Genomic DNA, 17,077 nt, shown 5'->3' on the forward strand with positions numbered 1-17,077 from the left:
TAAACTGCTTTGGGCCCCACATGGACTATCCCACGGGGGGGCCCATGTGTGCTTTCTCTGGGCAAGCCCACAGTTTCTTGCCCACAGAAAACCCTCACTAGGGCCCAGAAGTGCAAAACTGCTTTGGGCCCCATATAGGTTCACCCACATGGGGCCCACATGGAATTAGTGTGGGTTTGCCCTGCCCACACTGCCCACAGTTAATACCCACAGTGGCCCCACATGGGCATGTTTGCTGGGACTGTGATACTTTTGCTTTGAAAGGTTGGTATTGTGTCAAGTAGTCTGCTTCGAGCGTTACATCACTAACTGAGAGATGCAGTGAAGCTCTCTGCTCTGAGTGTGGCCTGCTCAAGGCAGAGACACTGAACTCTCCTCTGAATGGTAGCAACACAGAGCCTGCCTGATTCAAGTTTAGCGCCAGCTGCTAGACACAAAGTCTGCCAGCTGACCCCACAAGTAACAGGAGCCATTAAGCAAGTTAGTGCCGAGCTGCTAACTCTGTAAGCAGGACAAAGGAGTGACCAGTTTCCCTCCAAAGACTGCACCATCCAGCGTCGGAACCACAACTCTTCACTGAACTCAACAAAGCAGCAAACCAAAGCATCTCTCTCTCTCCATGGACTTGGTAATGAACTGGACACAGCATAGAATGACACATGGCCAAAGCACAGGACTGCTTAATTTAATCAATGTCAGTGTACATGTATTGATTTGATTTATGGTTGTTCATTGAGCTCTATTGTTGTGATGTCTGTTTATAGTCAGGAACCTGGCACCCTTGATCCACACACAGACACACACACACACACACACACACACACACACACACACACACACACACACACACACACACACACACTTAAGAGAGAGTTTAAAGCCCCACTTTAGATACTCTTTTGCTTCTGGCCCAGCACATGTGGTCTCAAGCCACCACATGGTCTGGCCTTTTGTCTTTCTCTTCTATTCCTTTGTTAACAGAACAAAGGAACATGTGGCCTCCGTCGCCATTTTGAATCCCGTCAGCCATTTTGTTTGCCTGCAATTCACACACACACACACACACACACACACACACAAAAACACACACAAAAACACATACACACCTATAATATAGCCTGATTAGTTAGATTACATATTGTGTGTTTTGCTCTTTTATCTTTTTAAATAAATGCTTTTGGATACACATGCTGTCTGTTTAATAAGAGTGAATGTTGCCAACCTTCCAAAATCCTTCTTCCTTTACTAGCTACTGATATGATAATTTTGGTTATAGCTATTAAGTTAATTATTAATCAGAGTTCCAAATTGATAGCTTAGTACATGTTATGAGACTGTATCAATCGATTGGCTATCTTTTTCCCTTTTTCCTTGATTTTATTAATTAACAATTATTTTTGATAATCGTTGATTATTGTCGATAGCTTAACCAAGTCCCAACACTGACAAGGTTTACTTGCCATGTCATGTCTTGCCCCAGTAAACTGTTTCAATATAGAATGCACTACTGTAGATTATTAAGCATGGTGTTCTCAGAATGCCACTTCAGTGTGACTCTCCACAGAATGAACAGAGGGAAGCAGAGAGACAGAAAGGCAGGAGAAAGAAGTCAGAGGATCTACAAATGGAGAGACTAAAAACAAACAGACACAAACAGGTAGCAGCCTCACCAGTTGGCAGCTGGTCATACTGGAAACTAGCTGGGCTCCCTGGCAGCACAGGATGAATCCAGCCAGATTAAGGAGCACACACACCACAGACAGCAGGACAAACACATTGACCTGGAGATGGAGGGATGGGGGAAGTTGGGGATGAAAGATGGGAGGGAGGATGGATTATTGTGTCTAATCCTATGGACATATTATAACAATACAACAAGATTCAATAGACATGATGTAATCAAATGGTGAGAGACAGTGATAAAGACAGTTACAGTGAGTTGAGATGTAGCACAGGCCACATGCCAACACACAAATATGAGAAGTCCAACTGAAATCACAAAAATCACCCCTACTGCAGTCAAAGTGATTTTGAGGTTTATAGTGCATAAGACAGGGGGTGGGGTGGGGGGGGGGTGGGGGGATGGTGAGGTGTTGAGAGAGAGAGGGAGAGAGATAACTTCCCTATCTCAATTGTGGACATCAATGGTGTAAAAATAAACTGTGAAATGCGTCCAACCAGATGCTCTTCTTCGCAAACTGTCACACTCACGAACCAATGGGATTGTTTACAGTGGACGTGTGCATGATGCATACCAGCACGGAATATCTAAACATGGAGCATCGCTCAACTTTAGCTCATATTGACAGAGTGACAGATCAAACATTGGAATTCCACATAATGGAATAACAAGATAAGATTTGTATTATTGTGGTTGAAAGTTCAATCATAAATGATGGACAGGTAGACAACAGTTTGCTACAGGTGGTAGCTGGCCAGCTAACATTACCCTTGAGCTGGGCAAGTTCACGTTTAGCCTACCAATTTAAAGTTAATAACATGTTATTATTACAGAAAGTAACAGTGTCTTGTAGGCTAAAGGCCTAACTGTTAACTAGCCCGTGTGCCCGGCAGGTGTATACAGTAGTGAGTGAAATGTATTTTACATTGTATTTTAGACTAAAATAAATAATAAAAATAAATATATATATAATAATAATAGTGTTCCAATGGAAATGTATAACATGTTAACCTAATCTCCCCATAACACACTTCAGTCTGACTGGTTTAATATAAAATAATCTGCAGAGCTGATACATTATGGAGTGATGTATGTGTTCACTGTTGCTAATGTTAGTCCAGATGCTGTAAACAGCTGCTCATTTACTGTCACCACTAAAATATATTTATACTCAGAGCAGCTATTAAAGTTCATCACTTTTGTGTTGATTTTGTTGGAAGCATGTGTAAGTAGAGTCCTGCTGTCTGACACTCAGCTCTCAGCCTGCATTAACTGAGCAGCTGCTTCTGTTCAAGATGCTAGTTTAGTGTTAGCATGAGTCTCAGATAGCTAAACTGCACAGCCGCCATACAACAACTTTCAGCAACACATTGTCTCAGTGAGCGGGGTGAACTCTGACTTTTTTCTTCCTCTGAAGGAAGGGAGGTACATTTGTTTCACCAAACGTAACCGCGTACTACAGCAAATCCACACAACCGTTTCTGACAGTTAAACTGCATGTCCCTTGTCTTCTGCATTATCGGTCAATATATTTCTAATTGGTTGAATTATTACTGAATTATTATCAGTTAATTATCAATTAACCGATAAATGATTAATCAATGACATCCCTACTTTACATCCTCTATTGTCTCTGTACTAGTAGGCTCAATATGCAACATAGCCAAGCCTATGGGAAATGTCTTAGTAACCTAAATGTGAGTATGGGTGGATGTGTTTTAAGGCCAGACACCACAGGTGAATAGGGACAAAATAAATCTTATTCTTCTGTTAGAATTTATTAATATAGACCCACATACAATATATTTCTGTATTATAATCTTTATTTTTTATCATGAAATTATGCAAATTAGGCAAACTCATGAAACAAGTCAGAACAAACATAGCAATTTCAGGTGTGTTGTTTTCCCTCAATCTTATGTGTATAATAATAATTAATTAATTAATGAGAAAAATAAAAACATGTGTACAGAAAAGTTATGTAGATGGTTGATTATTTGAAAGAGTAAAAACTGAGACAAGCTTTGCAAAAAAGAAAAAGTATCAATTTCATTTCATAGACTGAAAATAGCATTGAAATGACAAAAAAGAAAACTGGCAATAGAAAAGCTGTTCAAAAGTATCTTCTTCCCTTAAAACACTATTGGTCTAGAATATTTAAACTTGATGGCTGCATTAGAGAACGTGGTTATGTGTAGGGCTGTAGTCTGCTGGTCAGCTGGTCGATTAGTTGGTCGATATGCTCTCGTCCGACCAAATTCTCATTGGTCGAATAATCGCCGTTAACTTACTACTCGCCCTTACTTTCACAAGGAGAGAAGTGCTACATCAACAGCCTTCCAGGATTAATCCATTGCTGGTGCAGTGCCCGTTCAAAACGTGCCTGTTCACAATCTAGAGAGAGTTGTTCTGAATGTGTCCACAGTGGAACCGAAAACCCTCCATAAAAAGGATAAACATAAATATTGCACTTGGAAGAGAAATATATAAATGGACTACATAGAGGATAAACAACACAGACTGAAATAAATGAAACATAAGACACAACTTTAGTCATACATTAGTTCCACTTCCACAGTTCTTCAATGCATGTGCACATACCAACACATGAATACAAAACAGTTATGTCCCATACAAGCTGCTGATATCTACAGCATGTTACATAGCTTAATTCATCTGCCATTAATGATCTGCCACACTGCTGTGTATTCATTTTGCAGGCTTTTGACACCATTCAGAACATTTTGTGCTGAGACTGTCTCTCATACATTTAAGTTTCTGCTGTTTTTGTTTTGGGAGTAAATGTGTGGAGTGTTAGCAAGCCTGATGAGAAGACATCAGAATCTTTAAGTAAATCTTTATGACATCTCAGGACCTTGAGAATGATATTTATAATGTATCTCAGAGTCGTTCCTGGCATTTTCAGCCAAAGTTAAAGGTGTTCCATCAACGCAGCTAAAGAAAGCTGTGCTTACTTGAAAAAGCCTGGCTAGAATTAACGTCAACTTTCTAGTCTGGCCAGACTGGAATAAGCTTGAAGTGTGCACGTGCACGGAGTACATAAGCAGCCTAGAACAGTCGATTGTCAAAAAGATGATACTATGTCGCAAAAAGAAGAAAAAACTAGAGCGGTGTTCTTCTCCGCAGTAGAACAAAGCTGCTGATGAAACTATATGAAGGAGTTTTCACCAAAAAGGGCAAAACTGCTGCAATTAACGAGGTGACTTGAGCACAAAACTGATGACAGATACCTGTAGGTGGGCAGTGATGGCCTAAAGGTTAGAGGAGCGAACTTATTACTAGACAGATGATGGTTCAATCCCCACATTCAGCTTGATGAGTCTGCTTGGTGAAAGTGAAGAGCAGTGCTTGTTCCTGCTCACAGATTTATCTTTATTTGTTAATAAATGAGCATTCAGATTAATGACTGTGGTTATATTATCAATAGGCTAGATAATATCAGATGTATATTTAAAATGATGGTGTAGGCAATTTAAGAGAACTTTCCAACATTATCATACTCTTTGACACATTTTTTCTTTCACAGGATCCATTTACAAGCATCACTGAAAGATAAAAATTCACTGGAAACTGGAGAAGGATGTAAGTACATTGGAAGCCACTTATAGTGATCACGTCTGTCCGGGTCAAATATCACTATAAGCAGATGATTATGATAACCTTTTCTTTTTCTTTATTTGTCATGCAGAATACCATCTAATTGACATTTGTTCATTCATTAGCCTACATGAATATAGATATGGATTTTAATGACTGTTTCAAAATACAGTACAGCTGTTTCAAACGCAGTGTGCACATTTTTGAAGCAGTGAAATTTACTTAAATCCCCCCATTGTCATAAGTTTCGAGGAGACTACGTTTGTCACTGATAGAAAATGACATTCTGTCTCTGTCATGATTTCAGTGTTCACACAGCAGCAGACGCTTATCATGGGAGTAAAGTACAAAAATAGATTAACGTGGTTTAAAATGTTTTTCCATATGTTGTCATGTATGAAGAGACACAAAATGAACACTGTAGGCGGACTACTTGATTTCTATAGACGGCTTATTTAAACAGCATAAATGTTGTATATGAATGATTCTGTCTCAGAGCTTTTTGATCCATATAAGCAGCTGATCACTATAACTGTAATCACTATAAGCAGTTACCACTGTATACATTTAAACACAGCAGAAGGGCACAGTTTTATTTAATTAGGGCCCGAGCACCGACCGGTGCGAAGCCCTATTGAAACTGAAGGAGTTATTATTATTATTATTCTTATTAGGGCCCGAGCACCGACCGGTGCGAAGCCCTATTGAAACTGAAGGAATTATTATTAGGGCCCGAGCACCTACCGGTGCGAAGCCCTATTGAAACTGAAGGAATTATTATTAGGGCCCGAGCACCTACCGGTGCGAAGCCCTATTGAAACTGAAGGAATTATTATTAGGGCCCGAGCACCGACCGGTGCGAAGCCCTATTGAAACTGAAGGAATTATTATTATTATTATTCCTCCGAAACAAACGCATTTTTGAGGGCCTAAACATGCACGAAAACTCATGAAAATTTGCACAGATGTCAGGACTGGCGAAAATTTCGATATTTTATGGGTCTCGAAATAAAGCGGGACAAAATGGCTCGACAGCGCCACCTAGAAAGTCAAGAAAATTGAGCCCCTCGATACAGATTGTCGTAGGAGAACGAAATTCGGTATGCATATGTATCATGACCAGACGCACCAAAAAGTCTCAAGGACACATAGCCTAACTCCAACAGGAAGTCGGCCATTTTGTATCAAAGTTGAAATTTTGCACCGATTTTGTCATTTCCAGCCCGCATACTTTAACGAACTCCTCCTAGAGATTTGACCCCAGGACTTTCAAATTCGGTCCGTATCATCTACAGGCATAGGAGATTAAAAGTTGCTAAAACAATTCTCATTAGTCTTTCCTAGGGGGCGTGGCTGGGCGGCGAATTTCGATCCTTCGCCATGAAAAATGAAACGGCTATAACTCCGGCATACATGATCCTAAGAGAGCCAAACCTTTTGTGCTTCATAAGAGTCCCGCCCTGAACGGGTCCATGTGACAATACAGGATATGAGTCATAGCGCCACCTCCTGGCAACAGGAAGTTACATGTTTTACGCTCTGACACCCTGTGGGCAGCACGGTGATGGAATCCAGCTGAAATTTACTGAGAATAGCCTCAAGACCTTGGAGATCTTATATTATGAAGTTGGTGACCCTTCGTTGAAAGGTGTTGCCATGGCGACGCGGCGAATTTCGATGTGACGCCATGAAATTTCAATGCCTTATAACTTGACTCCACGTGGTCTGATCTTTTCCAAATTTCATATGCTTGTTAAGAGTCCCGATCTGAACACATGTTCAGTCTCATATTTAGCGAAAGTCATAGCGCCACCTACTGGCAACAGGAAGTATCATGCGTCGTACTTTGTCTAATTACTCCTAGGAAATTTGGCTGATGCACCTGAAATTAAGTCAGCTAATAAACGAGACCTTGGTGATGCTACATTTGGCAGCTCATGACCCAAAACTGAATGCTGTTACCATGGCGACACATCCTTCGCCATGAAATATGATACTGTTTTTCAGGGAGAAGGGATGGCTCTACAGTCATGAAACTTGACACACATGTCTAGAGTGATGTCAGCTAAAATCCTATGTGGTCGCTTTGAATGGGCGTGGCAAAATGGCTCAACAGCGCCCCCTTTAAAATTTCAAAATTGCAGCCCCGCCTTCCAGATTAACGTAGAAAGATGAAATTCACAGGGCACATGTATAATGTCAACACGCACAAAAAAGTCTGTTGACGCCTTATTGTAAGTTGAACAGGAAGTCGGCCATCTTGAAAAAAATGGTACATTTTCGCCTTTTCTTGGCCATTTCGCATACCTTGTATTTTAAAGAACTCCTCCTACAGAATCCATCGTAAGGACTTAAAAATCAGTGTGTGTCATCTAGACTAGTGTATGATCATGATGGTTTGGCCGTGGCGTGGCGTTGAGTTTTGATGTTTCGCCATGACAGAGGAAATTGATATAACTTGAGTGTACACGGTTGGATCTGCCTCAAACTTTACACAACAAGTCACTGACAAAAGCCCTTCGACTGAGCGTCACTTCGACATGCGCTGGGGTGCGAGGGCCCGATCATCGCTGCTTGCAGCTTTAATTAGGGCCCGAGCACCGACCGGTGCGAAGCCCTATTGAAACTGAAGGAATTATTAGGGCCCGAGCACCTACCGGTGCGAAGCCCTATTGAAACTGAAGGAATTATTAGGGCCCGAGCACCGACCGGTGCGAAGCCCTATTGGAACTGAAGGAATTATTAGGGCCCGAGCACCGACCGGTGCGAAGCCCTATTGGAACTGAAGGAATTATTATTATTATTAGGGCCCGAGCACCGACCGGTGCGAAGCCCTATTGAAACTGAAGGAGTTATTAGGGCCCGAGCACCGACCGGTGCGAAGCCCTATTGAAACTGAAGGAGTTATTATTAGGGCCTGAGCCCAAAGGGCGAAGACCCTATTGTTTTTCGTGCGTTTGTTTGTTTATTATTATTCTTTCTTGTTACGCCACTTTAACTCTAAATTTGACCCCCTAAACATGCTCAAAAACTCACCAAATTTGGCACGCACATCAGGAATGGTGAAAAATTTGATAAAATGTAAAAATTAAACCCCAAAGTGCCAAAATGTGCTCTCTAGCGCCACCTACGTATCTAAAACGGCCACCACGGCCCGTAGGAATGTCGTAGAGAGATCGAACCAAAACTCAATTATTCGTCTCATCAAGACCTACAAATCATACGCTGACACCCCTGACCTAAATCCAACAGGAAATCTGCAATGTCAATTTAAAGTATGATTTTTTTGCCAATTTTGGACCTTGAATAAACGCTATCTCCTCCTAGGGCGTTAATGGTATCGGCTTCAAACTTTAATACATGACTTATCACACTGTGTTGAGCAAAAGTTATTAAAAACTTTGTAATAACTCGAACGGTTTAGATTTAGTAAGCCCTGAAAGTTGGAGTGCGACATTACACCTTACAATGTAAACCAATGGGGAGGCAAATTCTTGGCATGGACTTTGTGCCAAACTGGGGCATCTGGCGTCTAAACTATAAGTCCGACCACTTTCAAACCTGTATCAATGGATTCGCGACGGAAATTCCTACAAAAAAATGATATTTTTATGTAGGATTTGGCTAAAGTTATGGGATTTATGAGGATTTTTCACAAGAAGATCACTTTGAAATCTTTCCTTCCAACTGTGAGGGAGAGAGAGAGAATGGGAGGGGGGGGATGGGTAAAGTAAACATCTACTGCCTGTGACAGAAGCCCTTGGACTGCACCACACTCCAGCTACTTAATGCTTCTACATATCTGACAGCAGTGTTCAATCCTTACTTTTTTTCAAGGAGTACATGTGCTCCTAAACGACAGAAATTAGGAGCATACATATAACTTTAGGAGCACACTGAAAAATGTTCAAGTAAGAGTTTCTTAAAGAAAACAATTCATTACATACATATTTACAATTGATCACATACATATTTAAACTCTTTGTGTGTGTGTGTGTGTGTGTGTGTGTGTGTGTGTGTGTATGTAAATCACAATTTGCTGTTTTTAGGGGTGCTTGATTATGGTAAAAATTATAATCACAATCATTTTTGTTCAATACTGAGATCATGATTATTTAACATGATCACTTTTTGACTGTCATCTTCTCCAATTGCTGTTGTTCATACATGCACATATTTTTTCTAACTTGGCTGAGGAGACTATTACATATGTAATCATATATTGTAGTAATGATTAAGAAAAACTATAGCCTATATGAGGGAAAAACTCAGGAAGGCTGGAGTTCCGGAGCTCCGTATTAAAACTGTAATGGACCTGCCATGAGGGTGGAGCAAACTCCATTTCCAAGGATGCTTTGCGATTTTCACACTTCAGCAGGGAGCAGTCAACATCGGTCCCTCATTGGCGGAGACGCTCCTGCACAGCGGAGCGTCCTGAGGACGCAGCCATGACATCACCACCCCTTTATAAGCGAGCACGCCCGAAATATACGTCTTTCCCATGTCACTGAGCTAGGAGTAACTCCTGTTTCCCTGTGAGTTAGCTTGACTACCCCACGAACATGTTTTCCCCTCATCGAAGACTCCCCTCGTCGGACGAGACGAGACTTTGCCCGTGTTCACCCGAACACATTCCTGGACCCGAGAGAGACCGCTGCTGCAACCAGCGTCCTCAAATTCCCCCGAGAAAGAGGAAATGAAGTTACTTCGGGATAACGTGGACCGGCTCTGCCCTGCGCGTCTTCGCCGAGTCATCTCTGCTGTTCTCTCCGCCACTCCACTCAGAGCCAGCTGCCGTGTTTTCGCCGACCTGTTTTACCTTGATGGTCACGGTGTTTTTTCCGCAGGTTTCACTTCACTCAGCTGGCCGACAGACCCGCTGATTCTCTCCGCTTTAACCTAAATAGCAATTCGGGACTCGGTGCTCCGTTTGGATCTAAACAGAGAGCCGGGGTTAGCTGAGAGGCTAGCAGAGGCTAACTGGTTGTGCTTCTTTCGGTCATGCTGCAATTAACGCTCCGCTGCTGCCTGTTCTCCGCTTTAACCTAAATAACAAATCGGGACTCGGTGCTCCGTTTGGATCTAAACAGAGAGCCGGGGTTAGCTGAGTGGCTAGCAGAGGCTAACTGGTTGTGCTTCTTTCGGTCATGCTGCAGTTAACGCTCCGCTGCTGCCTGTTTGCTGCCTGTTCTCCGCTTTAACCTAAATAACAAATCGGGACTCGGTGCTCCGTTTGGATCTAAACAGAGAGCCGGGGTTAGCTGAGTGGCTAGCAGAGGCTAACTGGTTGTGCTTCTTTCGGTCATGCTGCAGTTAACGCTCCGCTGCTGCCTGTTTGCTGCCTGTTCTCCGCTTTAACCTAAATAACAAATCGGGACTCGGTGCTCCGTTTGGATCTAAACAGAGAGCCGGGGTTAGCTGAGAGGCTAGCAGAGGCGAACTGGTTGTGCTTCTTTCGGTCATGCTGCAGTTAACGCTCCGCTGCTGCCTGTTTGCTGCCTGTTAGTTGTGTTCACCACGCTAGACTATTTTGTGTTTGTCCCGCTCGGGACTACTGTGTTTGTGCTGCCGTGAGTGAGAAAGTAAACTGATTTGTCGATCTGAAACCAGACAACGTGCGTTACAGACTGCTGTCCGTACTTGCGCTCTCTGTGGAAAAAGAACCGCTTCTCTCTCTCTCACGATCGTTTTCCCTACTCCCTCTTGTGACTAACACTACACTCACGCGCGCACAGATACACGCACCGACATCGTTTTGCACATCTGATGGTCAGATAACGTCGGACAAAAGTGTCCAACCTGCAAGTGTCCAACCCTGTGCAAAGCTGTTTGTGTTTTGTTTGGTAGAATTAGATTTTAGAATAGCTATTTATTGAATGAAGCATTTGTTAACTTTGTTAATTTTGCTGAGTTTAATTAACACTGTTATATCTTTAAAGAGAAGTTCTTTAGTCATTATTGGTAACATATTGTGAAAAGTGGCTGATTGAAGGAGTCAGAGCTCGAATTCAACCCTTCTTTGTTCACCCTTGAATGATTATCTCTCAGATATTAACATTCTAGGTGAACTCCCATTTATGAGATTACCTTGTTCGGTTATTGGTCCCGGTTTCGGGATGGTGCTTCGTATTTGTTAGTTCATATTAATAATTCTGTTATTTGTTATAATTATTTATTATTGATAATTGATAATTATAGCAAATAATCAACTGTGTTCCTTGCAGATCCTACAGTTGGTGCCTGAATTATTGATTAAGGTTAACAATATTTTGATTTCATAATCCATAATTGTCTGTGAGCAGAGGGGTGGGCTCACAGAGAGACACTGGTTAGTATTATGTGTCAAAAGACTCTCACACTGATCATCTCCAAACGTTTTCTTGGTTCCCAGAAGCTTAGCTGACTGCGCTGCCGCCCGCCGTGCGCAAGGGCGCGAAGGCCCGTCCAACGCTGCTTGCAGCTTTAATTATTATTATTATTATTATTCCTCCGAAACAAACGCATTTTTGAGGGCCTAAACATGCACGAAAACTCATGAAAATTTGCACAGATGTCAGGACTGGCGAAAATTTCGATATTTTATGGGTCTCGAAATAAAGCGGGACAAAATGGCTCGACAGCGCCACCTAGAAAGTCAAGAAAATTGAGCCCCTCGATACAGATTGTCGTAGGAGAACGAAATTCGGTATGCATATGTATCATGACCAGACGCACCAAAAAGTCTCAAGGACACATAGCCTAACTCCAACAGGAAGTCGGCCATTTTGTATCAAAGTTGAAATTTTGCACCGATTTTGTCATTTCCAGCCCGCATACTTTAACGAACTCCTCCTAGAGATTTGACCCCAGGACTTTCAAATTCGGTCCGTATCATCTACAGGCATAGGAGATTAAAAGTTATTAAAACAATTCTCATTAGTCTTTCCTAGGGGGCGTGGCTGGGCGGCGAATTTCGATCCTTCGCCATGAAAAATGAAACGGCTATAACTCCGGCATACATGATCCTAAGAGAGCCAAACCTTTTGTGCTTCATAAGAGTCCCGCCCTGAACGGGTCCATGTGACAATACAGGATATGAGTCATAGCGCCACCTCCTGGCAACAGGAAGTTACATGTTTTACGCTCTGACGCCCTGTGGGCAGCACGGTGATGGAATCCAGCTGAAATTTACTGAGAATAGCCTCAAGACCTTGGAGATCTTATATTATGAAGTTGGTGACCCTTCGTTGAAAGGTGTTGCCATGGCGACGCGGCGAATTTCGATGTGACGCCATGAAATTTCAATGCCTTATAACTTGACTCCACGTGGTCTGATCTTTTCCAAATTTCATATGCTTGTTAAGAGTCCCAATCTGAACACATGTTCAGTCTCATATTTAGCGAAAGTCATAGCGCCACCTACTGGCAACAGGAAGTATCATGCGTCGTACTTTGTCTAATTACTCCTAGGAAATTTGGCTGATGCACCTGAAATTAAGTCAGCTAATAAACAAGACCTTGGTGATGCTACATTTGGCAGCTCATGACCCAAAACTGAATGCTGTTACCATGGCGACACATCCTTCGCCATGAAATATGATACTGTTTTTCAGGGAGAAGGGATTGCTCTACAGTCATGAAACTTGACACACATGTCTAGAGTGATGTCAGCTAAAATCCTATGTGGTCGCTTTGAATGGGCGTGGCAAAATGGCTCAACAGCGCCTCCTTTAAAATTTCAAAATTGCAGCCCCGCCTTCCAGATTAACGTAGAAAGATGAAATTCACAGGGCACATGTATAATGTCAACACGCACAAAAAAGCCTCTTGAAGCCTTATTGTAAGTCGAACAGGAAGTCGGCCATCTTGAAAAAAATGGTACATTTTCGCCTTTTCTTGGCCATTTCGCATACCTTGTATTTTAAAGAACTCCTCCTACAGAATCCATCGTAAGGACTTAAAAATCAGTGTGTGTCATCTAGACTAGTGTATGATCATGATGGTTTGGCCGTGGCGTGGCGTTGAGTTTTGATGTTTCGCCATGACAGAGGAAATTGATATAACTTGAGTGTACACGGTTGGATCTGCCTCAAACTTTACACAACAAGTCACTGACAAAAGCCATTCGACTGAGCGTCACTTCGACATGCGCTGGGGTGCGAGGGCCCGATCATCGCTGCTTGCAGCTTTAATTATTATTATTATTATTATTCCTCCGAAACAAACGCATTTTTGAGGGCCTAAACATGCACGAAAACTCATGAAAATTTGCACAGATGTCAGGACTAGCGAAAATTGCGATATTTTATGGGTCTCGAAATAAAGCGGGACAAAATGGCTCGACAGCGCCACCTAGAATTGACCCCCTCGATACAGATTGTCGTAGGAGAACGAAATTCGGTATGCATATGTATCATGACCAGACGCACCAAAAAGTCTCAAGGACACATAGCCTAACTCCAACAGGAAGTCGGCCATTTTGTATCAAAGTTGAAATTTTGTCATTTCCAGCCCGCATACTTTAACGAACTCCTCCTAGAGATTTGACCCCAGGACTTTCAAATTCGGTCCGTATCATCTACAGGCATAGGAGACTAAAAGTTATTAAAACAATTCTCATTAGTCTTTCCTAGGGGGCGTGGCTGGGCGGCGAATTTCGATCCTTCGCCATGAAAAATGAAACGGCTATAACTCCGGCATACATGATCCTAAGAGAGCCAAACCTTTTGTGCTTCATAAGAGTCCCGCCCTGAACGGGTCCATGTGACAATACAGGATATGAGTCATAGCGCCACCTCCTGGCAACAGGAAGTTACATGTTTTACGCTCTGACGCCCTGTGGGCAGCACGGTGATGGAATCCAGCTGAAATTTACAGAGAATAGCCTCAAGACCTTGGAGATCTTATATTATGAAGTTGGTGACCCTTCGTCGAAAGGTGTTGCCATGGCGACGCGGCGAATTTCGATGTGACGCCATGAAATTTCAATGCCTTATAACTTGACTCCACGTGGTCTGATCTTTTCCAAATTTCATATGCTTGTTAAGAGTCCCGATCTGAACACATGTTCAGTCTCATATTTAGCCAAAGTCATAGCGCCACCTACTGGCAACAGGAAGTATCATGCGTCGTACTTTGTCTAATTACTCCTAGGAAATTTGGCTGATGCACCTGAAATTAAGTCAGCTAATAAACGAGACCTTGGTGATGCTACATTTGGCAGCTCATGACCCAAAACGGAATGCTGTTACCATGGCGACACATCCTTCGCCATGAAATACGATACTGTTTTTCAGGGAGAAGGGATTGCTCTACAGTCATGAAACTTGACACACATGTCTAGAGTGATGTCAGCTAAAATCCTGTGTGGTCGCTTTGAATGGGCGTGGCAAAATGGCTCAACAGCGCCCCCTTTAAAAAATGAAACGGCTATAACTCCGGCATACATGATCCTAAGAGAGCCAAACCTTTTGTGCTTCATAAGAGTCCCGCCCTGAACGGGTCCATGTGACAATACAGGATATGAGTCATAGCGCCACCTCCTGGCAACAGGAAGTTACATGTTTTACGCTCTGACGCCCTGTGGGCAGCACGGTGATGGAATCCAGCTGAAATTTACAGAGAATAGCCTCAAGACCTTGGAGATCTTATATTATGAAGTTGGTGACCCTTCGTCGAAAGGTGTTGCCATGGCGACGCGGCGAATTTCGATGTGACGCCATGAAATTTCAATGCCTTATAACTTGACTCCACGTGGTCTGATCTTTTCCAAATTTCATATGCTTGTTAAGAGTCCCGATCTGAACACATGTTCAGTCTCATATTTAGCCAAAGTCATAGCGCCACCTACTGGCAACAGGAAGTATCATGCGTCGTACTTTGTCTAATTACTCCTAGGAAATTTGGCTGATGCACCTGAAATTAAGTCAGCTAATAAACGAGACCTTGGTGATGCTACATTTGGCAGCTCATGACCCAAAACGGAATGCTGTTACCATGGCGACACATCCTTCGCCATGAAATACGATACTGTTTTTCAGGGAGAAGGGATTGCTCTACAGTCATGAAACTTGACACACATGTCTAGAGTGATGTCAGCTAAAATCCTGTGTGGTCGCTTTGAATGGGCGTGGCAAAATGGCTCAACAGCGCCCCCTTTAAAAAATGAAACGGCTATAACTCCGGCATACATGATCCTAAGAGAGCCAAACCTTTTGTGCTTCATAAGAGTCCCGCCCTGAACGGGTCCATGTGACAATACAGGATATGAGTCATAGCGCCACCTCCTGGCAACAGGAAGTTACATGTTTTACGCTCTGACGCCCTGTGGGCAGCACGGTGATGGAATCCAGCTGAAATTTACAGAGAATAGCCTCAAGACCTTGGAGATCTTATATTATGAAGTTGGTGACCCTTCGTCGAAAGGTGTTGCCATGGCGACGCGGCGAATTTCGATGTGACGCCATGAAATTTCAATGCCTTATAACTTGACTCCACGTGGTCTGATCTTTTCCAAATTTCATATGCTTGTTAAGAGTCCCGATCTGAACACATGTTCAGTCTCATATTTAGCCAAAGTCATAGCGCCACCTACTGGCAACAGGAAGTATCATGCGTCGTACTTTGTCTAATTACTCCTAGGAAATTTGGCTGATGCACCTGAAATTAAGTCAGCTAATAAACGAGACCTTGGTGATGCTACATTTGGCAGCTCATGACCCAAAACGGAATGCTGTTACCATGGCGACACATCCTTCGCCATGAAATACGATACTGTTTTTCAGGGAGAAGGGATTGCTCTACAGTCATGAAACTTGACACACATGTCTAGAGTGATGTCAGCTAAAATCCTATGTGGTCACTTTGAATGGGCGTGGCAAAATGGCTCAACAGCGCCCCCTTTAAAATTTCAAAATTGCAGCCCCGCCTTCCAGATTAACGTAGAAAGATGAAATTCACAGGGCACATGTATAATGTCAACACGCACAAAAAAGCCTCTTGAAGCCTTATTGTAAGTCGAACAGGAAGTCGGCCATCTTGAAAAAAATGGTACATTTTCGCCTTTTCTTGGCCATTTCGCATACCTTGTATTTTAAAGAACTCCTCCTACAGAATCCATGGTAAGGACTTCAAAATCAGTGTGTGTCATCTAGACTAGTGTATGATCATGATGGTTTGGCCGTGGCGTGGCATTGAGTTTTGATGTTTCGCCATGACAGAGGAAATTGATATAACTTGAGTGTACACGGTTGGATCTGCCTCAAACTTTACACAAGTCACTGACAAAAGCCCTTCGACTGAGCGTCACTTGGACATGCGCTGGGGTGCGAGGGCCCGATCATCGCTGCTTGCAGCTTTAATTAGGGCCCGAGCACCGACCGGTGCGAAGCCCTATTGGAACTGAAGGAATTATTATTATTATTATTATTATTATTCCTCCGAAACAAACGCATTTTTGAGGGCCTAAACATGCACGAAAACTCATGAAAATTTGCACAGATGTCAGGACTGGCGAAAATTTCGATATTTTATGGGTCTCGAAATAAAGCGGGACAAAATGGCTCGACAGCGCCACCTAGAAAGTCAAGAAAATTGAGCCCCTCGATACAGATTGTCGTAGGAGAACGAAATTCGGTATGCATATGTATCATGACCAGACGCACCAAAAAGTCTCAAGGACACATAGCCTAACTCCAACAGGAAGTCGGCCATTTTGTATCAAAGTTGAAATTTTGCACCGATTTTGTCATTTCCAGCCCGCATACTTTAACGAACTCCTCCTAGAGATTTGACCCCAGG

The 17,077-nt window shown here is 42.7% G+C and overlaps 1 protein-coding gene across 3 annotated transcripts in view; it reads right to left on the reverse strand.

Annotated features, from left to right (window-relative positions):
• The window catches only part of fam189a2 (family with sequence similarity 189 member A2), an 81,461-nt gene that overhangs the window by 13,522 nt on the left and 50,862 nt on the right, over positions 1 to 17,077 (reverse strand). For 2 of the 3 annotated variants that reach the window (XM_067600209.1, XM_067600202.1), the window contains exon 3: positions 1,671 to 1,781. The exons of the other annotated variant lie outside the window; for it this stretch is intronic. In XM_067600209.1, coding sequence (XP_067456310.1) covers positions 1,671 to 1,781 — 111 coding nt within the window. The remainder of the gene's footprint in view (positions 1 to 1,670; positions 1,782 to 17,077) is intronic. 3 annotated transcript variants of the gene reach the window in all.

Source organism: Thunnus thynnus, chromosome 2, assembly GCF_963924715.1.
Source record: "Thunnus thynnus chromosome 2, fThuThy2.1, whole genome shotgun sequence".
In the NCBI taxonomy this organism is placed as follows: domain Eukaryota; kingdom Metazoa; phylum Chordata; class Actinopteri; order Scombriformes; family Scombridae; genus Thunnus; species Thunnus thynnus.